A 27288-nucleotide genomic window follows, 5' to 3' on the forward strand; every position below is an offset into this window, starting at 1 on the left:
TGTTTGGTCTTCTTGAGCTACTATAACAAAATACCATAGATGGGGTGACTTAACAGGAGACATTTGTTTCTCATAGTTCTGGAGGCTTGGAAGTCCAAGATCAAGGTGCCATCCAGTTCCTGGTGAAGTCTTTCTGACATGCCACATTTTCTCTATGTTCTAACAGGGCAGAGAGTGAGCAAGCTCCAGTGTCTCCTCCTGTTCTTATAAAGGCACCCTTCCCACCCTCCTGACCTCTCAGAGACTCCGTCTCCAAATACCACATTGGGCGTTAGGCTTCAACATTTAAGAGGAATACAATTTTGTCCAGAGCATCTGTCTTCTGCATTGCCAGGTCCGACTTAAGTTGATGGGGTACTGAGGGGGGAAGTCACTAGCTAATAGTTGTTTCCAGATGGGGTACTGAGGGGGGAGTCACTAGCTAATAGTTGTTTCCAGTTCTTTGGCCTTCCACCCGCCCCTTTTTGTACCTCTTTAATTCTTGGTATCATGACTTCCTGTCAAGTCCCCTACAGTGGCTATTCCAAATTTTATCCCATTCTCTGCTTCATAGCATTCTTGCATTCAGCAGGCAACCTTAATCCTTAATTTCCTGAGATGACACAGGCCGGGAAGCACACGCCCTCTCAGTGCCAGTTCTGTCTGTCTCAGGAAGAGGGTCATCCCCAGCTAAGGAAAACTCTTCATCTCCTCTCTTACTCTTCTGCCCCTTAAATGTAGCTCCTGCTAAGTTCTATTTTAGAGCCTCTTCTCTGTTAGGAGCAGCTGCCCATTCAAACCTTTCTCTACACAGTTGGGGGGCGGGGGGCTTTAGTAATCTCTACTGAGCATCCACTGATGAGGGGCACACTGCCAGGCATGCGGAGATGAGCCCCCCACCCACCTGCCACAACCACACAGATGCTGATGATGGACTGAAGGGAAAGGTCTTGGAACCTCCCGAAGTTTCAGGAGGGCGTGAGCCAGACTTTGCTGAAGCATACTTATGTTCATCCGTAAGTGTGTAGATTTACTTCATTTTCTTTCTTTCTTTTTTTTTTTTTTAAAGATTTTATTTGTCAGAGAGAGCGAGAGCGAGCACAGGCAGACAGAGTGGCAGGCAGAGTCAGAGGGAGAAGCAGGCTCCCTGCGGAGCAAGGAACCCGATGTGGGACTCGATCCCAGGACACTGGGATCACGACCTGAGCCGAAGGCAGCTGCTTAACCAACTGAGCCACCCAGGCGTCCCTTACTTCATTTTCTTAAAGGGGTGGTAATATGTTTCCTATATTTAACCTGCTTTCTGTCAATAGACAAGTAGTTTTGTTATCTTTGTTACAGTGCTGCAGGGAACGCCTCCGCACGTGTATCTTTGCCTACAACTGCAGCCGTTTTCGTAATACGAATTACTATAAATGTTATTGTTGAGTCGAGGGCGTGCACAGGTTTTGCCAATTCCCACTGCCCCCCTCCCGCCCCCTTCGCCCCACCCCCGGGTTGAACCTGGTGCGCTTAAAAAGCAGGTGTAAGTGTAAAACGTGGGTTCTGAAGCGGCGGCCTCCGGGCGGCAGGTGGCGATGTGAGCGCTAGTCGGCGGAAACGGCGCGGCCCGCGCTGACCCACTTCCGGCGGCAGCGGAGGCCGTGGCGCAGCGCAGGTGAAACCCAGGAGCTGGTGGGTCTTGAGGCACGATGCCGTATGCCAACCAGCCCACCGTGCGGATCACGGAGCTCACCGATGAGAATGTCAAGTTCATCATCGAGAACACGGACCTGGCGTAAGACCTCTGAGGAAAGAGGCCGGCGGCTGTGGGACGCGCGGGGCTGGAGCCCGGGCCGGGCGGGTCGGGTCCTTTCTGAGCTGGGTCCCCGTAGTGGGGCTTCCGCTTTGGGAACCGTGGGCGCGGGGCATCGGCGTCCAAGATGCGGCGCCTTCATGCCGCTTGGTTTTCATCCCTCAGGGTAGCCAACTCTATACGAAGGGTCTTCATCGCCGAGGTGCCCATAATAGGTAAGTAAAACCCGCCTGTGGTGGCCAGATCCCCCCGCACATCTTAGGGCTCCTGCTCCTAGCGCTTGGTTGTGGGGGCGGGTAGCTGGGAGGGGCTCTGAGAAGACCGCAGTGTTGTAACCTTGGCTGAGGGACACTAGGGCCCACTCTTACATTGCTGTGGTTTTCTCCGTAACGTTGGGACATTGGTAGTACTTACAGAGTGATGGCAAGGATTAAGTGAGGGAATTTCTACTAAATGCCTTGTGTTTAGTGCCCAGTTAAGTTCCTTTTACGAGCCCGTTCCTTCAGCTGCACTCACGGAACATGTAAGTGCCAGGCAGTGTGCTAGGAACTGGGAATGCAGAGCCAAATAGTGCAGGGTACTTGCCCTCATGGAACGCACAGTGCAGTTACAGGACAAAGGCGAATCCACAGATAATAGTACTGCGGGATAGACGTGGATCAGTAAGTAGTTCAGAAGTAGAAACACGGGGCTGTTGCTGTGCCCAGAGGAAGGAGGATGTGCTGTGCTTCTAGCCACCCTGCCGGGGGTGTTTTTCACATTTATAAGTATGTTACACTTTGAGTGTCCGCTCAGAGTTTGGGTTGGAAAAAGAAATGTAATTCCTATCTGCTGCACGCCTAAGGAAGTAAGCAGGCCGAATGATTGGTGAACAAGAGAACACTAGTCTCCACCGCTACACATGTCCAGTCACTTCTTCACTTAGAGCTTAGAGTGCTGGTCCTCCCCCTCCCTAATTACTTCATGTTTCTGTGCCTCAGTTTCATCATGAGTAAAATAAGGGAGTCGATCTTTGTTTGTTTGTTTGTTTTTTAAGATTTTGTTTATTTGACAGAGCACACAAGCAGGGGTGCAGCAGGCAGGGAGAGGTAGAAGCAGGTTCCCCGAGGAGCAGTGAGCCTGATGCGGGGCTCAATCCCAGGACCCTGAGATCATGACCTGAGCCGAAGGCAGAGGCTAACCCACTGAGCCACCCAGGTGCACCCCCCCCCCCCCCCGTCTCTTGATTTTTGGCTCAGGTCGTGAACTTATGGTTGTGAGATCAAGTCTTTCATCAGATTCTGCTCAGCGTGGAATCTCCTTCTGCCCCTTCCGCATTCATTCCATGTCTCTCTCAAAAAAATCTTTAAAAAATATCTGTATATATGACAAGTGTCTTTAGTCTGGACAGTTTTGTGAGGGAGGAGCTTGTAGGGAGGGAGTGTTGGTATCTGTATCTTGGAGGTCAAGCAAAGCTTTATAGGAGGCTCAGAGGATTTTACCTGCAAGGGAGAGCGTCAGGGTATGTGAGATTGGGGGAGGGGCTTGGAGGGAGTAAGGAGGCAGAGTCAGAAATGCTTGGCTCATGGTCCTTTGGCTTGGGTTGGGGAAGCAGTAGAAAGCATAGGACAAAGCAGATTGGGACCTAACTGGCTGGTCCTCTTCTGACTTCTTCCATTCCTAGTGTCCATGCCCTTTGGTGGTTGGCCATTTGATTTATGAATTTGTCTGAATGCAGATGTTTATTTGTGAATGAATGAATGAGTATGTGCTTAAGTCAAGTGTGTGTGACAGTACAATTCTTACCCTTCTTTTAGTCATTGCTGGTAAGAATTCGGTTTGGGGCACCTGGGTGGCTCCGTGGGTTAAAGCCTCTGCATTCAGCTCGGGTCATGGTCTCAGGGTCCTGGGATTGAGCCCCACATCGGGCTCTCTGCTCGGCTGGGAGCCTGCTTCCCCCTCTCTCTGCCTGCCTCTCTGCCTACTTGTGATCTTTGTCTGTCAAATAAATAAATAAAATCGTTAAAAAAAAAAAGAATTCGGTTTGATACTTAGTGTACTGTGCCCATTAAAGGAATTCTCTAAACATTAGTCGGTTGAGTGACAATAAAGTGTTACAGTTGGGTGATCTGGTCATTGCATCATAAAATGAGATATGGGCCATAAGTCTGTCTTTGAGATTTTCCCTGTCTTTGAGATTTTCCCTCAAAGGGAAAATCTTGGATTTTCTTGGATTTGTTCTTGGATTTGGTGTTGACATGAATAGCAGACGTAGATGCTTCTCACAGAGATCCTCAGTTCAGAGAAACATGTTCCCACTCCCATGGTTATTTTCTAAGTCAGTATTTTGTGTGGGAAAAAGGCCTCCCCTGCATTAAATCTGCCTGAGTAGGGAAGAGGGGAGGGTGTTGCATGTGGTTCTTGTTAAAATGCAGATCCCTGGTCCCCACTTGAGCTGCAGAATCAGCCTTTGGCAGCCTGGCCTACGCTTCTGCGATTTAGTAAGCATCAGGTGTTTCTTAAATCTTGAACCACTGCTGTAAGTCTTTAAGTGAATTTGGTGGCTAAACTGTATGTCTGTTTTCTTTATTTTTTAGCCATTGACTGGGTTCAGATTGATGCCAATTCCTCAGTCCTTCATGATGAGTTCATTGCTCACAGACTTGGTGAGTACCAGATTTTTTTTTTAATATTATTTCCTTTTTTTTTTTAAAAAAAGGTTTTATGTATTTATTTGACAGAGAGAGATCACAAGTAGGCAGAGAGGCAGGCGGGGTGGGGGAAGAGCAGGCTCCCCGCTGAGCAGAGATCCTGATGCGGGGCTCATTCCCAGGACCCTGAGATCATGACCTGAGCCAAAGGCAGAGTCTTAACCTACTGAGCCACCCAGGCGCCCCATAGTGTGAGTTTTAGAAGGTGAAAGGGAGGGGACTGTGATTGGTATCAGAGGAGGAAGCCTCCTCACTCCCAAGGGTCTTTCTAGGTTCTCCTTCTCTCTTGGTTTGGACTTCTTTAAAGCGCTTCTTTGTTTCTTCCAGGACTAATCCCCCTCACTAGTGACGACATTGTGGACAAGTTGCAGTACTCCCGGGTATGCTGTGTGATTGGGTGAAGGGGGGCGAGGGGCAGGGCGTGGGGGAGTTGAGCTCTTAGAGGCATTGTCCCAATCTCTTACTTCTAGCTGTTACAAAGACTGGGGTTGTTGCCCAGACCCTAAGTGGACATGGGTCCCCGAGCGGACATAGATTGGTGGGGCTCCAGGGCACTGGGGAGTCTCTCCAGCCAGCCGCACAAGACCAAGTACACTCCAGAATACCCCTTTATACTGAACGGTGCGGACTGCCTTTTCAGACTCTGATATGTTCAGACTCTGCTTTCCAGGGTTTGTCTTCCCAGTGACAGGAGCCTGGGAAGCTAAAGGAAGTCAGCGGAGGGTTGGGGGCTAGGGAGGCATGAGGGTGAGAACAAAGGGAGTGAGAACTGTTCCCCACATTAAGACCTGAGGGACTGGAAGGCTGGTGTCTGTGCCTCTCCCCTAGATGATGCTCGTTAAACATGGCCCCTTCCTCAAGGGTTGTGTTTGTTCTCTGATGATACGTTAACAGGCTTTGTACTGGGCAGGAGCCGGACAGGATTAGGTTCCCTGCTTCCTTCCTCCAGGGCTGCGTTAGGTAACAGCTTGAGGCTTCCCTCTTGGTGGCTTTGGGTGATCCTGAATCAGCCCATTCTCTAATATTCCCAGGGGCACATCATTTTGTGGTAGCTAATTTGATACCTTATAAATCTGTTTTTTTAATTTTTTTTTTTTTTAATTTATTTGACAGACAGAGATCATGAGTAGGCAGAGAGGCAGGCAGAGAGAGAAGAAGGAAAGCAGGCTCCCTGCTGAGCAGAGAGCCTGATTCGGGGCTCGATCCCGGTGCTCCATCCCAGGACCCTGGGATCATGACCTGAGCTGAAAGCAGAGGCTTTAACCCACTGAGCCACCCAGGCGCCCATGTTTTTTTAAAGAGAAGTTTAAGAACACAGAACTGTGGAGCTCATCTGACGAGAACTCTTGCTCCTGTCAAATAACTTTTCATAGTCTAACATTTTGGCACTATTTGCTTCACATCTCCAGGTTTTTGTTTGTGAGAAATGAAACATCAGGGGCACTTGGGTGGCTCAGTTGATTGTCTGCCTTCAGAAGCTCAGGTCATGATCCCAGGGTCCCGGGATTGAGGCCCACATTGGGCTCCCTGCTCCCTGGGAAGTCTGTTTCTTCCTCTCCCATTCTCCCTCCTTCTGTTCCCTCTCTTTCTCTGTCTCTCTCTGTCAATAAATTAAAAAAAAAAATTTTTTTAAGAAAAATAAAAAGAAAGAAACCTCACAGATATTGATGAGGATAGTTTTACAACCAGTTGAAGAGCAGTTTGGCAATGTCTTGGGTAAAGATATGCATGCCCCAGGACCTAGCAATTCCATCCATTACATTTTTTTCTAGTGTTGACTGAACAAAGATGGTATGGATTCCTCTACCCTTTTTTTGGCTTTTTCTCAAAATCTACAGAAAAGTTAAAAATCTCCAATAATAAACAACTATTTAGTTTTTCACCTTTAGCTGCCAATTGTTAATATTTTGCTATATTAGCTTTATTTTTCCTACCCATTTTTTTGCTAAACCATTTGAAAGTTGCAGATCCCATGACACTTCTCCCCTCACTACTTTAGTATGCTTGTCCTTAGAGTAAGGATATTTTCCCACACATCCACACTGTGATGCCTAGAGTATTAGCAATAATTTGTTATACTTGTGCACAGTCCTTATCCAGATTTTCCTAGTTGTTTCCCACATGGGCTTTCTTGATTTTTTTTGTTTGTGGTCGGTCATTCATCCAAAATTCATGCATGCATTTGGTGGTTAACCTCTTTAGTCTGTTAATCTCAGATTCCTCCCCTTTTGTCATACATATATTTTGTTGAGGTTGTCTACCTTTTCATATTTTTAATTTCCATGACATTTTGATTTTTTCCATTTCATATTTTTAACAGTTTGGGGGTTTTGTTTTTTATTAACATATAATGTATTATTTGTTTCAGGGGTACAGCACTCAATGTAGAACCTACCCTCCCCAATGTCCATCACCCAGCCACCTATCCCACCCATCCCCCTCCACTCCGGCAACCCTCAGTTTGTTTCCTGAGAGTCTCTTAGGATCTGTCTCCCCCTCTAGTTTCATCTTGTTTCATTTTTTTCCCTCTCTTTCCCTATAATCCTTTGCCTTATTTCTCAAATTCCACATATCCGTGAGATCATATGATAATTGTCTTTCTGTGATTGATTTATTTCACTTAACATAATTTCCATCCACATTGTTAAAAATGACAAGATTCCTTTTTTTTTTTTGATGGCTGCAGAATATTCCATTGTGTGTGTGTGTGTGTGTGTGTGTGTGTGTGTGTGTGTATATATATATATACCATATCTTTATCCATTCATTCATCTGTCAGTGGACATCTGGGTACTTGCTATAGTTTAGCTCTTGTGGACATTGTTGCTGTAAACATTGGGGTGCAGGTGCCCCTCCAAATTACATTTTTTATCTTTGGGGTAAATACCCAGTAGTGCGATTGCTGGGTCATAGGGTAGCTCTGTTTTCAACTTTTAGAGGAACCTCCATACTGTTTTCCAGAGTGGCTGCACCAGCTTGCGTTGCCACCAACAGTGTACGAGGGTTCCCCTTTCTCCGCATCCTTGCCAACATCTTTCATTTCCTTACTTGTTAATTTTAGCTGTTCTGACTGTTGTGAGGTGGTATGTCACTGTGGTTTTGATTTGTATTTCCCTGATGCTGAGTGATATTGAGCACTTTTTCACATGTCTTTTGGCCATTTGGATGTCGTCTTTGCAGAAATGTCCGTCGTTTTTGCCCATTTCTTGACTGGATTATTTGTTCTTTGGGTGTTGAGTTTGATAAATTCTTTATAGATTTTGGATACTAGCCCTTTATCTGGTATGTCATTTGCAAATGTCTTTTCCCATTTTCCCATTTCGGTTGTCTTTTGGTTTGTTGACTTTTTGTCCACAAAAGGAACACTTTTTGTCCACAAAAAAGTGTCCTTTGCTGTGCAGAAGGTTTTTATCTTGATGAAATCCCAGTAGTTCTTTTTTGCTTCCTTCCCTTGTCTTTGGCGATGTGTCTAGGAAGAAGTTGCTGTGGCTAAGCTCAAAGAAATTGCTGCCTATGTTCTTCTCAAGGATTTTGATGGACTCGTGTCTCACATTGAGGTCTTTCATCCATTTTAAGCCTGTTTTTATGTGTGGTGTAAGGAAATGGTCCAGTTTCATTCTTCTGCATGTGGTTGTCCAATTTTCCCAACACCATTTGTTGAAGAGACTGTCTTTTTTCCATTGGACGTTCTTTCCTGCTTTGTCGAAGATGAGTTGACCATAGAGTTGAGGGTCCGTTTCTGGGCTCTCTAATCTGTTCCATTGATTTGTTTGTCTGTTCTTATGCTTCTACCATACTGTCTTGATGATTATAGCTTTGTAATAGAGCTTGAAGTCTGGAATTGTGATGCTGCCAACTTTGGTTTTCTTTTTCAACGTTCCTCTGGGTATTTGGGGTCTTTTCTGGTTCCATACAAATTTTAGGATTATTTGTTCCATTTCTGTGGAAAAGGTTGTTGGTATGTTGATAGGGATTGCATTAAATGTGTAGTTTGCTCTAGGTAGCATAGTAGACCTTTTCACAGTATTTGTTCTTTCATTCCATGAACATGGAACGTTTTTCCATTTCTTTGTGTCTTCCTCAGTTCTTTCATGAGTGTTCTACAGTTTTCTGAGTACAGATTCTTTGCCTCTTTGGTTAGGTTTATTCCTAGGGTTTTGGGTGCAATTGTAAGAGGGATCGATGCCTTAATTTCTCTTTCTTCTGTCTTGTTGTTGGTAGAAATACAACTGATTTCTGTGCATGGATTTTATATCCTGACACTTTACTGAATTCCTGTATGATCCTAGCAGTTTGGGGGTGGAGTCTTTGGGTTTTCCACATAAAGTGTCATATCTCAGAGTGAGAGTTTGACTTCTTCTTTGCCAATTTGGATGACTTTTCTTTCTTTTTAGTGTCTGAAAGCTGAGGCTAGGACTTCTAATACTTTGTGTTGAACAGCAGTGGTGATAGTGGACATCCCTGCTATTTTCCTGACCTTAGGGGAAAAGCTCTCAGTTCTTCCCCATTGAGAATGATACTCGCTGTGGATTTTTCATAGACGGCTTTGATGATATTGAGGTATGTACCCTCTAGCCCTACACTGTGAAGAGTTTTAATTGAGAAAAGATGCTGTACTTTGTCACATGCTTTTTCTTCATCTATAGAGAGTAGCATGTGGTTTTTGTCCTTTCTTTTATTAATGTATTGTATCACATTGATTTGTGGATGTTGAACCAACTTTGCAGCCCAGGAATAAATCCCACTTGGTTGTGGTCAATAATCCTTTTAAACTTGCTGTTGGGGGGCACCTGGGTGGCTCAGTGGGTTAAGCCGCTGCCTTCAGCTCAGGTCATGATCTCAGGGTCCTGGGATTGAGTCCCGCATCAGGCTCTCTGCTCAGCAGGTAGCCTGCTTCCCTGTCACTTTTTTCTGCCTGCCTCTCTGCCTACTTGTGATCTCTGTCAAATGAATAAATAAAATCTTTAAAAAAAAAAAAAAAAGCCTCTGCCTTCAGCTCGGGTCATGATCTCAGGGTCCTGGTATCGAGCCCCACATCGGGCTTTCTGCTTAGTGGGGAGCCTGCTTCCCCCTCTATCTCTACCTGCCTCTCTGCCTACTTGTGCTCTCTCTTTAAAAAAAAGGAAAAAAACCTTACTGTTGGATTCTATTAGCTACTAGGTTGGTGAGAATTTTTGCATCTGTGTTCATCGGGTTCTCTGTGATTCTCCTTTTTGGTGGGCTCTTTGATTTTGGAATCCAGGTAATGCTGACCTCATAAAATGAGTTTGGATGTTTTCCTTCCATTTCTATTTTTTTGGAACAGTTTCAGGAGAATAGAAATTAATTCTTGAGAAAGGCTTCTAACACTATATACTTTCCTGTCAGGACTGCCTTTGCTGTGTCCCACAGATTTGGAACAGTTGTGTTTTCATTTTCATTTGTTTCCATGAATTATTTTAATTCTTAATTTCCTGGTTGACCCATTTATTCTTTAGCAGGATGCTCTTTAGCCTCCATGTATCTGAGTTTTTTCCAATTTTCCGCTTGTGATGGAGTTCAAGTTTCAAAGCATTGTGGTCTGAAAATATGCAGGGAATGATCCTAGTCTTATGGTACTGGTTGAGATGTGATTTGTGACCCAGGATATGATCTATTCTGGAAAATGTTCCATGTGCATGAGAGAATTTATATTCTGTTGCTTTTGGATGGAATGTTCTGAGTATATGTGAGGTCTGTCTGGTGCAGTGTGTCATTTAAAGCCCTTATTTCGGGGCGCCTGGGTGGCTCAGTGGGTTAAGCCGCTGCCTTCGGCTCAGGTCATGATCTCAGGGTCCTGGGATCGAGTCCCGCATAGGGGCTCTCTGCTCAGCGGGGGGCCTGCTTCCCTCTCTCTCTCTTTCTGCCTGCCTCTCCATCTACTTGTGATTTCTCTCTGTCAAATAGATAAATAAAATCTTTAAAAATAAAATAAAATAAAATAAAGCCCTTATTTCCTTGTTGATCTTTTGCTTGGATGATCTGGCCGTTTCAATGAGGGGGTTGTTAAAAATCTCCTACTATTGTATAATTGTTGATGGATTTCTTTGATTTTGTTATTAATTGGCATATATAATTGGATGCTCCCATGTTAAGGGCAAAAATATTTACAATTGTTAGATCTTGTTGGATAGACCTTTAAGAATAAGTATGATATAGTGTCTTTCTTCATCTCTTACTAGTCTTTGGTTTAAAATCTAATTTGTGTTAAGGATTACCACCCCAGCTTTTTCCCAATGTCCGTTAGCATGGTAGATGGTTTTTCAGCCCCTTACTCTAAATCTAGGGGTGTCTTTGTTTCTGAAATGAGTTTCTTGCAGACAGCATATTAATGGGTCTTCCCTTTTTTTTTTTAATTTTTTTACCAAATGTGGGTCTTGAACTTGTGACCCCGAAATCGAAAGTTGCATGCTCCAAGGACTGAGCCAGCCAGGTACCCCCTCCATTTCATATTTCTGCTAAAGCTGTAGTTTGCCTTCCTGCCTCACCTGTGTATGACTGCAGACTATCCAGGTGTGGCCCCTTGTTCTTCCTTCTCATCTCAAAAACATCAGAAGCAGGTTAAAGTTTCCTGCTGGTTTGAGGGGGAGAACAGTTGGCTTAGTTACATTCCAGTAACTCTTCTTGTCTGAAGTTACACTGTAGGTGGTGGTCCCTACGAGGGGAATGGGTTGTTTCCAGCATCAGTTGCTTAAAGAACTGTGGATAATTATTGAAACTAGTGATGGTTACATGGTCATAGCCTTTCATACTCGCTCTGTTCTTTTGAATCTGAAATTTTCCATAAGGGAGAGATTTTGTTTTTAAGAAAAGGTAAGTAGTTTAGAACTTGAAATGTACTTTTTTGTGTTGTGCCCTGGATCATTTTATTTTAAACTTTGGTGACCTGCCCAAGTCAGTCCACTTAGTTTAGGGGAAGCCCTATGAAGCATGAAAGCATCGTTCCCTCAGCGCCTTGATTCTCTGTAGAAGAGCACCCCAGGGGCCAGGGTGGGCTGTTAGCACTCCGCGAAGGAGAACGTGGGCATCAGTGGGTATAGGTTGTCTCTAAACTGGGAAGTGCCTGCATTGAGCAGCCCCTGAGAATGTGCACCAGATGGACACGGCTCACCCATGGCTGGCCGTTTTATAGATGGAGAAAGGGAAGGAACCAGGTATGAGAAACGGGGAGCTCAGGATTCCCCATCTCTCCATGGACCCCTTCCAGCTTCTCTTCCTCCCTCAGGACTGCACGTGTGAGGAGTTCTGCCCCGAGTGCTCAGTGGAGTTCACCCTCGACGTGCGGTGCAATGAAGACCAAACTCGTCACGTCACATCTCGAGACCTCATCTCCAACAGCCCCCGGGTCATTCCAGTTAGTGTCTCACCACATCCTCCTTATCCTCCTCCTCTGAGCTCCAAGTGGGCCAGACTCGGGTGGTGTTAACAAGATGTGGTTTCCCTGGTGTTACCCTCTGCTTTCTTCTCAGTCTGGGGTCTGAAAAGTACTAATAATTCTGGATACTAGCTAGTGTGGACAGTAGCACTGTTGGGGTCCTGCGTCCCCCAAGCACCCTTTTAAAGACCTTGGTACCTTTTTGACTGAGAAAGTTGTCCCCGTGCCTGGAGATGGGGATCAGAGTCCAGCCCCAGTGCCGATCTAGCCCTAGGAGGCACTTCTTTCCCCTCTCCCCCCGCCATTCCTAGGCCTCCTGGCCTGGTGTGGCAGATGCTCGAACATTGTTGCTGGAAGAGGTAATTGGGAAGATGAGCCGCTAACCCCGTCTCTGTTTGGGCTCCCTTTAGGTGACCTCTCGGAACCGAGATAATGACCCCAATGACTACGTGGAACAGGATGGTAAGGGGCTGGAAGGCGCATGCGAATGGCTACTGATCTGTCATTTTGCAGGCCAGTCGGAGACAGGGACCTGACACAGCCTCTTACAGTGATTGGTCTCCTTGTCAACTGACCTTGAGCTATTTTTCCAGATTCTGTGGTTTTTTCCAGTGACATTCCAGGTCAAAACTCAGGGGACCGTGTGTCTGCTGGCCCTTGGCTGACTTACACCTCTCCCCGCAGACATCCTCATTGTCAAGCTGAGGAAAGGCCAGGAGCTAAGACTTCGAGCCTATGCCAAAAAGGGCTTTGGCAAGGAGCATGCCAAGTGGAACCCTACTGCAGGGGTGGCTTTTGAATATGATCCTGACAATGCCCTGCGGCACACGGTGTACCCCAAGCCCGAGGAGTGGTAAGTTCTCGTTGGGAGGGAGGGCGGGCCTTTACAGGGGTTTGGTGTGGACCTGGCGCGGGGGGGGGGGGGGGGGGGGCTCACAGCAGGTGGCATCAGTAGCTGCCCCTGCTGACCTGTGTTTGGTCTCAGGCCGAAGAGTGAGTACTCCGAGCTGGATGAAGATGAGTCCCAGGCTCCCTACGACCCCAATGGCAAGCCAGAGAGGTAAGACCCTCGTCTGGCCCCTGAAAGTGAAGCGTGGAAGAACATAGGGTTTTGGTGCAGGCCCTGAGCTGGGGAGACATCCCGGTGCCCGGGAGCTGAGGCAGGATGGAGAACTGCAGAGCCCATGCCGCGTGCACGTCCCAGGGCAGATTATCCTCCCCTCATCATTGGGGGACGGAGGAGCCCTCCAGTTAGCCACTCTGACTCTGCTGCTACTGACTCAGTCCCCAGAGAAGGGACCAGCCCAGAGCGAGAAAGGGACCGGTCTTCTGATGGTGAACAGCAAGCTTTTTGAGGCGGCTTGGCCTTCCTGAAGTCCTCTAGTGTGTAGTAGGACTGCTGTTAGGAAGAGGCTGGAATTCAGCTCTGGGCCAAAGCCACGTTCTAGGCTGAAAGGGAGTCAGGACCCAGAAGGGCGAGAGCATGATCCAGGGCTGAAGCTTGGGCTAGCCGGCCTGCCTCATGGAGGGCTCTTAACCCGACTCTTCCTCTTAGGTTTTACTACAATGTGGAGTCCTGTGGCTCTCTGCGTCCTGAAACCATTGTCCTCTCAGCCCTCTCTGGATTGAAGAAAAAGCTGAGTGACTTACAGACCCAGTTAAGCCACGAGATCCAGAGTGATGTTCTAACCATAAACTAGTGGCAGCTCACCTGTTCCAGCAAGAGGGGTTCTAGACCGGCAGCTGGCTCTCCAGTCTCTTCAGAGATACCTGTAGCCTCTGGGGTGGCCAGCTGTTGCTTAGGCCTCTTGGCAAGCCATCAGTAACCGTAGGAAAGTAGCTGAAGGGGGAGGGGTCCCCTCCCAGCTTTGCTCCATTGCAGACAGATGGCCCCGGGGTGCCACTGGTATCTGAGTCCAGACAGGTTTTTACTAGACATTAGCATCCTGGCCCTGCCCCCTGATTGCCAGCAGCACCCCCAGATCACCCCTTCAGCCAGTTTCCTGACATACCTGGGTAGGGTGAGAACTGCAGGGTAAGACTCACCTCTTCTGGTCATTTCAGGTCTTCAGCCCCTTTCTAAAAGCTCTCACCATTGTACCTTGGGCGTCTGGTGTCAGGACTGAGTGCTGGAGCTATCGGTCCAGCTCCCGGCCCAAGCCAGCCTACAGGCATTTCACTCAAACCCCCGAGTGGCCCAGACTTGAGAACCCTTAGTAAATGGTGTTAAGACTGTGGCTGTCCCCCTCCCCAGATGAACCCTGTGTGTCTGCATTCACTGCCAGGGGCCTGATTATTTAAGTTCACAGGCTGGGGAGCAAGGGCCTTAAGGGAGGTCTGGCCTTGACCCCTTCGCCCTAGAGGTAGAATCACCCCCAAGGCAATTAATTAGGCCATCTAGAAGGAGAAGCCAGGAGAAAACTGGAGACCTGCTACAGAAAGGAAGGGATATTTATTAACAGGAGTTGTCTTTTTTAAAAGTTTTTATTTTTGGCAATAAAGAGCACAACATAATCTCCTTCATGCGTCATCGTGCCACTAACTTGAGCCAGCCTGGCCCTGCCTCCCTCTCCCAGGCCTTTGGGTGGTCATTCCCTGGGTCAGGTTTGGAGCCGAGCTGGCTGTGGCCCCCTCCCCAGATCCAGGGCTCTCCAGGAGGGGCCTCTGGCTGGATCGTCCTGCCACAACTTGAATAGTGGTTATTTACAACAGGGTCTGTTCCCACAAATCAGAACCCAAAAGTATTAAAAAACAAAACAAAAACCCACACACGCAACCAAAGGTTTGATGGGAGTATAAAGATAGCCCTTCTGCAAGGTAGTCAATAAATACCAGCACTAGAAAATCAATTGCTTTAATTGCATTTCAGCAGGGAGCCTCAGCACCATGTGGGGAAGAGGAAGTGGGAAGGGCTCCGTTTCTGAGTGCTTTAGGCTGACCAGAGGGTGGCCAAACTGGGCAGAGGGGCTCCCTCTGCTGGGCCCTCGCCTGCCCTCGGTCAGTGAGAGGGGGCAGCAGGGCTGCTCCCCACAGCAGTCCTGCCTTCCCCGGCCAGCCCTCAGGCAGGGAAGAGCTTGGGACTGGCCACCCTCTGCCTGGCTGAGGGAACCAGCACCCCTGGCCCTGGGGTATCTTCTGAGCATACTAAGCAGGAAGGAGTCTTGGCAAAAACTACATTTTAAAACCAGATTTTCACGTGAGGTATCAACCAGATGTCATCTCTGTTTAAAACTCCCAAGTGCAAGGCTGCCGAGTGGCACCATAGAAGCTCAGATCCTTCCTTTGCTGCTCCAGGCCCAGAGGAAGGGAGAGCCACCTGCCATTGTAGCCGCTGGGCTGCCTGGGGAGAGCTGGCTACCACCTCAGGCCCCAGCAGCTCCAGCACGTCCAGGCAGTGGGGGGAAAGGGAGGGCTTCCCACAGAGGACAGGAACAGCTGCCCTCATGTTCAAAAACAGCCTGACTGGGACCTGGTCATGGGATTAAAAAATGTGTAGGTGGGGGGGGAATCTCATTAATATAGAATATGTCATAAGCCATATATATTAAAATCATTAATAGTATATAGTCCCACAGTAGCTCCAGCCCCTTGCACATGCTCTGTTGGTGTGGCCAGCCCTGTGCCTTGGTCCAGCCTCACCCGTGGGAGGAGGGAAAGGACCACTTGCTCCGTTTTTCCAGGCTCTTGGCCAGCAGCCCCCCAAGGCTGTCCTCAGTAGGCTGCAGGCGGCCCTACCACAGGGCCCACAGCAGTCCTTGCCATGCACCAGCCCTGCCATCACTGGGCTGGGGTCTTGGCCTCGCTGCTGTCCCCCTGGCTGGGCTTTGGCTTTAGCAGGATGAATCGGTTGAGGAGGTCTGTTTCTGAGCTGGCCTGGGCTGCCCCATACCCCTCACCTGTGGATACAGAGGCAGGCTCAGGCCTTTGGGTGCAGGTCAGCAGGCCCCCGTCTTCCGCAGATCCTGGTGGCCAGGGAGCAGGGGGCCCCACAGGGACTCACCGGCATAACTAGAGGCCTCAGCGATATTCTGGGAGCCTGTGATGTGGTGCCAGTAGGCGCTGCGGGGCAGCATGGTGGTAGGCGTGCAGGGGTACGAGTAGTGTTCCGTGCCCTTGTTCAGCAGCTGTGGGGTGGAGAAGGGCGGGTCCCTCCCATTAGCTCTGGGGGCCGTGGCTCCCTCCTAGATGCCCACCCTCCAGCCTCACCGGCACCCCAGACTGGCTGACTCCCGGAGCCTCACCCGCACATTCTTCTCCATCTCTAGCAGGACACGCTTGTGTTGCTCAGCAATGGCCAGGGTGGCACTGTGGACCCTTTGGTAGATCTGTTCCCCTTCCTGGGTCTGAAAGGTGTACAGCCCTTCCCCAGCATCGCACATCCTAGGCACGCGAGAGGCACAGAGGGCGAGGTATTGGGGACTGGGTTACACACATGTTTGGCCAGGCGCTCCGGCACCACCCGATGGCTGCATCCTGTGCCCTCTGGGGAGCAGGTGGGGCTGTCTACACAGCCCCAACCTGCCTGGCAGTTTCTGGGTCCCAGAGGAGCTCAGTGCTTTATAAGACTCCGCCCACTCAGCCTTCTCTCTCACCCTCTGGTCTGTGTACCGGCACAGTTTCCTCTATTCCAAGTTTTCTCAAACCATTTTGCAGATGAGTAAACAGGCACACAAGAAGGTTGGTAACCGAAGCCAGGTTATACAGAGGATCACGCACAATGTAAGCCTGGGCCCGCTGGCTCCAGAGTTCAAGTTCTAGGTTACCCAATCCTCACCATCATTCTATAGAGTGGGTACTTTTATGATCCCCTATTTGACAGTGAAGAAACAAAGCCTTGGTCCACACCTCTAAGCACCAGCACCAGCTCTGACTTGAGCACAAACAGTTTGACTTTTGGTAAACAGCTGCACTCGACCTGGCTGGCATGAGCCTCAATGTTGTCAGCTGTAAAATGGGAATCTTAGGTTCCCTTCTGGTTTTCTATGTTGATAAAGAACTAAAGCTCCCAGCACCATTTGTGACAGAGTGAATGGCAGCCAACAACATACCACAGTGGGTCAGGGTAGGGGGAGGCGAGAGTGTCCTACCGGCCAGCCTCAAAGGTAAAGCGTGTGGCATCCCGGCCATAGCGACGCAGTGAGCAGAGGGGCCACGAGACAAGCTTCACGCGGGGGTTGTGTATGTCCCAGAGGTAGATGTTCTCGTGGGTGATCTGCAGCTTGCACTCGCCATACACATCCAGGTTGGGGCAGGGCAAGAGGAAGACGTTGAAGCGGTCTGGAGTGGGAGAGGAGCAGGCCTGGAGCCTCCCTAGGGGAGGACTCTCCTCCCTCCCCATCTCCTCCCGGCCACCTGCCAGCACCAGACCTCACCTGTCTGCTCACACTGCACTCCTGGGGCCAGGAGGTCTGGCTCTCCCAGACTGATGTCGTTGAGTCGTGAACCCAGACACTCCACGGACAGCGTCTTGTACCATTCCTCTGCCTCCAGCTCTAGAGAAAGTGGTACCTCATGCCAGCCCAGGGTCCCCCAGCAGCCCACCCTATCTGCCTCAGCCTGAAGTGTCCCGCTGTGCAGGGCAGGGAGGACAAGGCCAGTGGATTTGGCCTGTTTCGCCTTGTCCTGGGGACCTGCTTCCTCCCCTACTTTCACCCCCACACATCATACCAAGCTGGGGCTGGTCCTGCTCTGCCTCCTCCCCGCTGGACCACTGGACCATGACTGGCCCGGGGCAGGATGGATGGATGGAAGCCTTCAGCCCCAGCTCCTCACCTGAGTCGCAGGTGAAGGTACGTGCCGAGTCGTCAGTGAATATGATGGCCACCGCCTGCCTCTTGGTCTCCTTGGGGAGCCTTGTGACACACTTGACGTTGCTGATCTCGGTCACCTGGGACAGCATCCACAAGGGACTAAGGCAGGCTGGCGCGCCTCCCACTACATCCCTGCCCCCCAAGTTATGCCACCCCCAGGAGGGTGCTCCCAGACCTCAGGACTCTGCAAATCATCACTGCTTACAGCCTGGGCCAGTTAGGGCCCAAGACCCCTAACCTTGGGGCAGCCTCGGAGGCACACGGACTTCTCATCGGGATACTTCTCCAGCCGCTGGGGCCCCTTGCTAGAGGATTTCCGGAACACCAGCCAGCACCTCCGGTAGATCTGCGAGGTGGCGAGATGGTAAGGGGATCAAGGCTCCCGGGACCGTTCCCACCCAACATGACCCTGAAATTACCCTTGCCTACCACAGGGGGCAGTGCTACACAGTCTTCCCCAGAGACCCACCCAGGAGAAAACCTGGGGAAGGCGAACACCACTGGCATTGACGCCCCCTCCCCAAATTGAGAAAATAGGGGTTTGTTTCTTCACTGGCTCTGAAAGGCTGTTCCCCAAATGGTGCTCTGAATCACCATGTACTGTGCGTTTGGCTCTAAGCTTAATATAAACAGCCACCACATACTGAATGCTTCTGATTTGTACTTCTTAGTGCTCCTCACAGTTAACCTCAGGTCCCTCTTGAGGTTGGTTTATCATCTGCCCTTCACAGAAGGGGCAACTGAGGCACCAAAAAGTTAAGTCCCAGCTGATACAATGGTGGGACCGTTATCTTAAAAAGGCTGGCTAGGCCCAGAGCTGATACTCAGAGCCCATGAAATAAACATTCTGTCTAGGGCTCGTCTGTGCCAGCCACGATGGAGGAGTGTCCTAGGGGCAGGGATAGACCCTTGCTGGGGCTTATGGCCTGCACATCGCCCCAGCCCTTGTTCTCGGAGCCAGCGGAGGGCTCTGGATGGGCATCATACCTGCCCCTCGAATCTCTGCCTGCCCCTTCTTTGTTCTGAGGCCCTGGAGTGTGGGGGGCCAAGGATTCGTTCCCTGTTCCAGCTGGGACACCAGAGGCTCTCACAGATAAAGGGGCAGAGTCTAGAACCTGGGGTTATCCCAGAGCACGGTGCCTCTCCAGGCAAGTTTCCCTCCTGTCCAACCACTGCCAATGACCCTTTGCCTAAAGCCACCTACATTTCCTGTAGCATTACACACTACTCCAGACACATAAGGAACAGGGTGCAGGATGCTGACCACACTCCAGGCTACGGGGCAAACTGCTTGTCAAACCCCATAAGGGTTGGCCTAGCCACCTGCCCAGGCTGCTGGCCCTTCCTGGCCCCCTCCATCCCAGGCGCTCTTCCAGCCCAGAGTCTGGCTGGGATGCACCCACCACCAGCAAGCTCTCCAGAAGCCTGGCAGAGCCCACTAGCAAGGAATCTCTGGTTCACTCTCCCACTGGCAAACTGTAGGGAGCCTGAGGGCTGCCAGAGCAGAGTGGAGGAAGCAAGGGGCCCACAGCCCCAATCCCACAGCCCCTCCATGCTCTGCTCTGCCACGCGTACACCAGGTCCTGGACAGGCAGGACCCCAGGCCTGGTGGGCCTAGGCGGCCCCCATGCCAAGAAGCCACTTAGAACCAGGCCATTAATGGCTCCTATCTGGGACTATAGGAGGCATCTCTGTCCCCGTACCCGTGGCCCTGGCTCCCGCCCTGGCCTGTCCACCCAAACCGCAGCAGCCTCAGCTCTCTGCTGGGAAGCTCCTTTAGGACAGAGGCTGTATTCTAGTCTCACACTCTTCCCTCCCATCCTGGCAACCTTGCTAGCACAGCTCTGCTGAACAAGTGAGTGACCATACGAGGAGCTCATGAATGAATGGATGGAGGAGTGAACGAAGGCAGCCCACCCAGATATGCCAGCTTGGGCTCCGTGCAGCCTGCAATGTTGGGGCAGAAGGCCCAGGGGCCTGAGCACCCTGGTTGCTTGGTTACACACACACACACACACACACACACGCATGCACAGCCCCAGGGAGCCACTATGCTCAAGAGCCCTCCTTCCCCACTTCTCCTGGTCTTTGATCAGCACTTCAGAACCAGAAACACTCTACCACAGCTCTGCCAGAGGAAGGCCCTGGCGGGGTCTGCTCGCCGGTTCTTTCCGCCCCTCCCAGCTCACCTTTGGGAGCTGAGACAAGAGCCACCCTGGGACAAGAATGGCTAGGGGGCTGAGCCCCTCACATCAGGCCTGCGGGGGGAAGCTGAATCCCCCCAGATAGAGGGAGACCCAAACTCGGCCTTGCCAGCCACACCCAGGCTCCCAGCCCCTCCTCTGGCTGCCCACCTGTAGGCCACTTGGTTCCCAGGTCTCCTGGAACAGGTCTGATACTGAGCCCAAGTGGCTGCCTCAAGGGGCATCCCTTTCTGGTAAGCTCTACCTATACAGGGCCGTGGCCCAGGTGGCCCCTGGGTCCACAGGAAGGAAGACCCATCCTAGAAGCTGGGCCCCTATTCCCTTGGTCCCCCACCTCAGCTTTCAGCTTCTCTCCTCGTTCTGTGCTCCAAATGGGCTCCATCCCTCTCTCAGCACAACAGCAAGGCAGGTGATGCCCATCAGGGCCCCATCTTCTGGGCTGGAACCCAGGCTGGGATACAAATTCAAATCCAGCTAAGCTTCCTGACAGGCCCCCAGCTCGGCCATTGCACTCAGCCAGGACAGAACACACCCCATTGCCACCCCCTGCCTAAGGCCACAGGAGGGGAGGACCAGCAAGAACCATCCCTCTACAAGGCAAGAACCATCCCTCTACAAGGCTAGTCCTGTTCCGTCTGCGATCCAGGCAGGGAAGCCCTATCAGAGCCCTATTCCTCCTCCACCTCACTCAGGCTGAGCCAAGGAAGCCTTGAGCAGTCTGATCCCACCCCACCCCCACCGGGGCAATGGGGGAGGGGAGGAAGAAAGAGACAGGAGACCGGGAAGAAACACAGACTTGGGCCACCGCTTTCAAGAGGTTACCTTCCTACTGGGGAGGGTGCGGCTACCAGGACCCCTCATTGGAGGTGGGGGAGGGTCAGCAGGGGAATAGAGGCAGTTCTAGGACAACCTCACCAAGATTATTATGTTGGTCCCAGGAGGCCCTCCTCAGGCCCTCTGGGGAGGAGGGGGGGAGGCCATCCACACCAGGATCACGGTAAGGTGTGTCTGAGGCCTCATCCCCACAGACCCTTTGAGCCCCCAGCTCCGGGCCAAGCACCCCGCAAGTGAGCAAGGAGTCACCGCCAACAACTCGGATAAAAGCAGCCTGTCCCAGAGCCACAGGCCATCCTGCCCTCAGTTCCCATTCATAAACCACATAAATACCAGCTTCCCAACCTCTGCGCCCTCCCACCCCTGCCCTGCCCCACCGCCGACCACTCTCCGCTGGAAACACTTCTTTTTAACAGTGAAAGCAATAACTAAGATAAATGCACAAGGGCCCGCACACAGAAAGCCCCGGGCAGCTGGGGGAGACGAGGGACTTAAAAGAAAAGAGGCCAGGAGAGGGGAGGGGAGAGGCGGGGAAGCGAGGCGGCGGCGGCGGCGGCCCGCGGGCGGCCAGGGGGAGTACGAGGTGGGTCTCGGGCTCCGACGCAGCACCGCAGCTCCCGCCGCTCCCGCCGCCGCCGGCCGAGCCGCAACTTCAACAATGGCCGGGGAGCCGCCTGCCCGTCGGCGGCCACCGCTGACCCGGCTGCTGGGACGCCGGCCAGGCCGGCTGGGGCGGGGGCGCGGGCGGCACATGCGGGGCGGCCGCCGGCCAGAAGCCTCGAGACCACAAGTGCGCGACGCCGGCCCCGCGGGCACCCCCCCCCCCCCCCCCCCCGGCCCCCGGCCAGCCCCCCCCCCCCCCGCCCCGCCCCGCCGCTCACCCCCAGCTTCCTGCTCTTCATCTTCACGTAGCCTTGCTTGACGATGTCGTTGAAATTGGTCGCCATGGCTGCCCCCCCGACCTGGGGCTCCGGGGCGCCGGGCGGGCGCGGGGAGGGCTGCCCAGGTGGCCGGGGGTTCCGGCTCCTCCGATCACCTGTTCCCGACGCTCCGTCGGGGGGGCCGCGCCGGCCGCTCCTCACCTCGTCCGCCTCAGCATTGTTCTAGCAGCTCCTCTGCCCGGCGCCTGCTGGAAATGAAAATGACAGGGAGATTAGACAGTGACATCTTTCTCTTCCCCTGGCTGTCTCGCTCCTTTTTCCTTCCTCTTCCCACCCTCCTCCCTCCCTCCCTCCCCCCGCCCTCCTTCCTTCCCTTCCCTCCCCACCCCGGGACGGCAGAACCATTCAGGAAAACCGAGGTGGAGGCAAGCAGCGAGGAAAATGGTCCAGCCCAGTCCCCTCCCTCACGGCTGGGACTGGCGGTTAACCCCTTCCTGGGAGGACTGGCACTGGCTCCCGCTGTGGAGCTGGGGACCGAGGGAGGTGGCCTGGGAGCTGCAGTCCCGTCCCATCTCCCGTTACAACTCTGGAGTGGACTCCCGTTGAGGGGCCCAGGGCCTGGCCCCCCTCCTATGCTCAGGAACCTCACAGGAGAGCCTTCCAAGAGAGGGGAGGCAGGGGTTCCCAGGAGATGGCACAGAGTCTGGGATCAAGTGAACCCCACACTCCCTGGGGTTCCTTCAGGACAATTTGCTTGGTCAGGCTCAACAGACCCCCTCCCCGAAGCCCCTCTGCCCCACCCCACTCTATACCTGCTTCTCTCCAGCCCCAGGCAGGCTGCGAACCAAGCCCACTCAGGCTCTCCTCCCGGCCCCTGGAACTCTTCAGCAGCTCCGCTGGGTGCTGCTTCCTGGGTGGGAGGGCAGAGTCCGGCGGGGCGGGCCCCCAGATAAGCCTGAGGAATGTGCTGGGCCGGCTGGAGGTGGCCACTGTGGAGGCAGTCACCTCGGCCCGGCCCTGTGCTAGGAAAACCGGCTGGTCTGCGCAGGGCACAGGGAATGCAGCGCCCCTCGTTCTGGGCATGGGCAGGGGTTAATTACAGAGAGAACCGGCAGTCATCTGGCTCTGGGGACTGCCTCTGGGGCTGAGGACACAGCCAGAGAGCCAGGAGGAGCACCAAGGGGAAGTCAACACGGAGTGGTGGGGGGTGGTGGCGGGAAGGGGATGCCAGCAGGGCCGCTCAGAAGTGGGCAGATAAACACATAGCTGGGACTCAGACAAGGGGAGGCAGGGCTGTCTCAGTAATGACGCAGCCCAACACACCCATTCTACAGATGGGGAAAAGAAAATTCTCCAGAAAGGATAAGCAGCATGGCTAAGGTCACACCGCAAGTCTAGGGCGCAGCCAACAATGAATGAGAAGTGTCAGAGCAGGCGATGGATGAAGGCAGGCCCAGGGTGGTAAGAAGGTCCTGTGGCCATCTCTGGCTGCCTACCAGCACCGAAACCCTCTCTGCCACCCAGACACAGCAGCAGGGCCTGGCCGGCACCGTGCCTCCCCCACCGCCACCTACCCACACACCGTGTCTCCAGGATTGCTAGGTGGGAACAGAGCAGCATTTCTGGGGTCAGCTGGGCATCTGTGCTACCAGGATGAAGCCCTGGGGCTGGCGTGCTACTGGATCTGCCAGCAACGCGGCATTAATTACTCTCTGGGAGGACTGTCTGTGGAGTCCCTAACAAGGAACAGATGGGCCTACCCCAGTGGGCACACACAAACAAGGGGAGGGGCGGAGAGGGGATTGCTCCCCTAGCCTATTTGCACCTGACAGCCTCCTCCGCACACCCTCAGCTGCCTCTCTGCCCACTCACTCCCTCTATCCCAGCCTTCTGGGGCCCAGGACCCTCCCAGATGGGACACCCAAGGGCTCTGCTTGCCTAGGGTCCCCTCCCCAGCACTGATCCCAAACAGCCCTGCCACACCTGGGCTCTGGCCAGCAGGGACTGGTAAGTTTTCCCAGCTTCTCTGCTACTGCCTTCCCGTGGGGCTGCCTTGCCCCCATGGCCAGGACCAGCTCCCTACAATTCCTCTCCAAGATGACAGCAGGCTGGCCACTGGCCACAAGGCCTTTGAGTCCACTCAAGGCCGTCTGGGGAGTGGCACAGTCAGGAATGTGAATCTAGTGGCCTGGAAGCTCTGGGCACCCACTTTGCTTCTCTGTGCCTCAGTTTCCCCATCAGTAAAAAAATGAGAATAAATCCACCTACTTTAAAAGAGGAAATAAATCCATGGGCACCTGTCTGCCCACTTGGGACCCAGAGCTTCTGCCTTAAAAACTAAGGCTATTTTTATTTCGAATGCTGTGAAACCGCCAAAACCAAACCTTCCACCTGCCTGGCGCAGGCCTCTTGTCAGGGCTCCACCAACCGGCTACCTGCCCAGGTGACTGTGATGCTACACTCTCAGGAGCACCACTGCTGTGTCTGTCCAAGCACAGGTCCATTCCCCAAGCCCTAGAGTCAGCCCCGCAGAAATAAACCAGCAAAAGAGCAAAATTCCACAGGAAGCCTGGGTGGCAAAAGGCTTGGCAGCTCACCTGGCCGCACTCAGTCCCTAGTGGAGTTTGCAAGACCAAGACCCAGCCCGTGACCCATGGTGGTACAGCAAAGGGGAGGGGGGAAAGGCCAACAGGTGGACCCACAAATCTGACAGGCAGTGGGATCAGAACCCAGCACACACACATCCCCCTGAGGGACTGCACTGCATGAAGCTGGAGAGGGGGTGCCCACAGGGCCTGTGCCCTGTCCACGGGGGCATCAAGGAGTGTAGCACTGTTGCTGGGAAGGCCAGGAACAAGGCTGAGGCCACTTTCCCCATCACTGATGAGCGGTACCATCTGCTCTGCCTCTCATGAGCCCGCCCGCAGCTGGGAAGAATGCCCCACTCATTCAAGGCCTGAGGTCTCAAACCTGGAAGCTCCACTCTCAACAACCAGAAAACCTAAGCAGAGTACCCAGCAGCCCCCTCAGTCCTGCAGGAGGGGAGCAGGGCCACCCCATTCCCCCTACCCAGTTTGGCATCAACATGGCCAATCAACGAGAGACAGGACCCACCCTGAGCCAGGCCACCAAGGGCTCCTGTCCAGAGAGAGCCAGACTCCAAGGCCCCTTTCCCCAGGTCTCCCCAGGAAGGGCAGGTGTCCTGGGGGGCAGGGGCAGGGAGACTCCCTGGTGCCCAGCAGAGCTGCGGGACAGGGTGCCCCCTGCCCACCTGCCCCCCTAGGACAGCCAGCTCTAAGCACTCCCTCCCCGCACCTGGATTCTGCCTGGAGGCTTTGGCTCCAGAACAGAGGCTACTTGCTGCTGGTGGCAGCCAATGGCTGAGTAGGAGCGGCTGCCTGCCTGGCTGGGCCTCCCCGCCCCATGCCAGATAGGATCTTATCAGGGCTTCAAGGACAGCCCTACCTGGACAAGCTGTCATCTAGCTGTCTCGCCCCCTGGCAAAGATCCTATCGCAGGATTCTCTCTGGCACCAGGGACATCTCGCATCACCTGTACTCAGGTCCCCTCTGCCCTGGTATGTTTGTCAGCAGGAGCCAGGAGAGGATTCTCCCCTTCCACCCTCTGCCTCCACCCCTGAAAACCCCTCATGGGGAACCACCAACTCAAACAATACAGGTCTTACCCAAGGTGGGTGGCAAAGACAGACCTGGACAGAGAGGAACAGAGGGAGGAGGGAACATCGGAACAGCCATGGTGTCCTGGGCCCTTAGGTTGGGAAAGTGATGCTACGGGGCACACACCACCGCTCTGCTCTCTCCTGGTCCCTCGCCCACCCCTCTGGCCACATTTCCTTGCTGCTCATGTGCATGGCCTCCTTCTATCTGTTCCTCAAGATGCCTAAATCCTCCCCATGCGGGAACCCCACAGTTGCTGTTCCACACCTACAACACTGTTCCCTCAGACGGTCCAAGGTTCATTCCACCGCCTCATTCAGGTCTCAGCTCAAATGTCACCTCCTCCTAGAGGGCTTCCCTGACCAACCTGGCCAAAGAAGCCTGCCAGTCAGTCTCTATCCATCACACACATCACTACAGAATTGTCTTGTTCCTTCATCTATTTATTCCTTTCCTACTTGGCTGTTCTCAGTCTCCTAGAACACTCTAGAACATCAGTGCCTTGTCAGTCTAGTTATACGTAGCTCCATCCCAGGGCACAGACTGGTGCCTAGTGCAGAGAAGGTGCTCAGTAACTGGGGCCTGAAAGCTAATTCTCTCCAGCATTTGTCCTTCTCATCCTTCCTCCCACCATCAACCATATCCACCTGGCAGGACCCAGCTCAACTTCCAGAGGCGTGTCAGCAGCTATGGGCTCCCACTTTGCTGGGTCCCAGGGCTTTCAGAGGGCTGACTGCCAAGGCCAGCAAGCTGTTGTTCCTGGAAAAACAGCGAGACCCCGGACCCAGTTCAGTTCAAAGCTGCCTCAGGGGACAGAATACTGCTGACACTGTGTCCAGGCCTGGCCAGGCTGCCCCACCTTGGTCAGGGTTGTGCCCTGCCCAGGAAGGGAGAGCTAAAAGTAACCAGCGCCCAAGCACAGAGAGGCAAGCAACTGGGTGGGAGGGGGCACAGGTCCTGACAACCCATCCCTGAAGAGGAGTAGAAATGGCCTGTGCTTGAGACCCAGCTTTCTCGCAAGGGGCAAGAAAAAGAATCTGTATTAAACAAGACCAGCCTCTAAGGACTGCCTTGGAGCCTGCGGGGCCTCTCACTGCCCTTGACTTGCAGACCCCTAAAGCCCATGCTCCATGCAAGTATCCCGGCAACTAACCGGCCCCCGCAGCTTGCTTGGTGCTGGCCGGCTCAGAGGCCCTGCTCTGCCCACATCACCCAGGTGCTCAGCCTCTGCTCATCCCGCTTTGCAGTGACAGAAAACATTTCACTGGAAGCAGGGCCTTGGGGACTCTGGGGGAGAAGGCTGACTGTCCCCCAGAGCCACAGGAGGAAGGTTCAAGGAAAGGAGGGGAGCTGGCCATGAGCTTCAAGCTGGAGGATAGCAACCATTTGCAGGCGGGGGTGGGCAGTGGGCAGCTGGGGTAGAGAAGTCTCTTGGAGTTTGGGGGGGCTGAGAGACAGCAGCCCATGGGGAGCAGGAAAGGGGGGGGGGGGGGGGCTGGGATATTCCCCCTGGGGATGGCAGGCCCAGAGCAGCGAGCACAGGAGCCTGGGCTTCTCCGAAGGCGATTGTGGGGCAGGGGTGAGGGCAGGCCCTGACCTGGGCTTCCCTGGAGAAGAGAGCTGGGGTAGGTGGAGCTCGGGGAGAGTTTCAGGGGCCCGGGGGATCCAGGGGAGGGATTTCGGGGGCGGGTCCCTGAGGGCCCCTCCGCCGACAGAGTAGGTAGGTCCCATGAACTTGGAGAGTTCCCAAGCTGGGGTCGCCTGAGGGTCTCGCGGGCTCGGGCTCGGCCTAAGGCCCCCTTCCCGCCTCGCCCCCCAAGTTACCTGGGCGCCAAGGCCCGGGTTCGGGGCGCTTGCTCGGCGGGCGGCGGGCCAGGCTCATGCCCGCGTCACGGCGCGGCCGGCGGGGGCAGCGGGGCGGTGGCGTCCCGGGCTCCGGGTAGGGAGCTCGAGGAAGGCGCGGCCGCCGGTCTTGGCTCCGGCGGAGACTGGACTGCGTGGCCCCGGCCGCCCGGCCGCCCGGGG

At 53.1% G+C, this 27288-nt stretch overlaps 2 protein-coding genes across 2 annotated transcripts; one reads left to right on the plus strand and one right to left on the minus strand.

Moving 5' to 3' along the window:
- Nucleotides 1–1588: 1588 nt before the first annotated feature.
- POLR2C (RNA polymerase II subunit C) lies at nt 1589–14375 on the plus strand. Its single transcript, XM_059383594.1, has 9 exons — nt 1589–1756; nt 1940–1989; nt 4351–4419; nt 4792–4844; nt 11708–11836; nt 12268–12319; nt 12542–12710; nt 12843–12917; nt 13413–14375. The coding sequence occupies exons 1-9, from the start codon at nt 1671–1673 to the stop codon at nt 13555–13557; spliced, it is 828 nt and encodes a 275-aa protein (XP_059239577.1). The 5' UTR covers nt 1589–1670; the 3' UTR covers nt 13558–14375.
- On the minus strand, nt 14291–27288 carry DOK4 (docking protein 4). The gene is made up of 10 exons (XM_059383593.1): nt 27088–27288; nt 22399–22496; nt 21587–21834; nt 17906–18013; nt 17630–17744; nt 17230–17349; nt 16945–17134; nt 16099–16237; nt 15858–15981; nt 14291–15753 (listed from the first exon to the last, which is right to left on the minus strand). Exons 3-10 carry the CDS (start codon nt 21650–21652, stop codon nt 15635–15637), a joined length of 981 nt encoding a protein of 326 aa, XP_059239576.1. The 5' UTR covers nt 21653–21834; nt 22399–22496; nt 27088–27288; the 3' UTR covers nt 14291–15634.

Source organism: Mustela nigripes, chromosome 17 (assembly GCF_022355385.1).
Source record: "Mustela nigripes isolate SB6536 chromosome 17, MUSNIG.SB6536, whole genome shotgun sequence".
NCBI lineage: Eukaryota > Metazoa > Chordata > Mammalia > Carnivora > Mustelidae > Mustela > Mustela nigripes.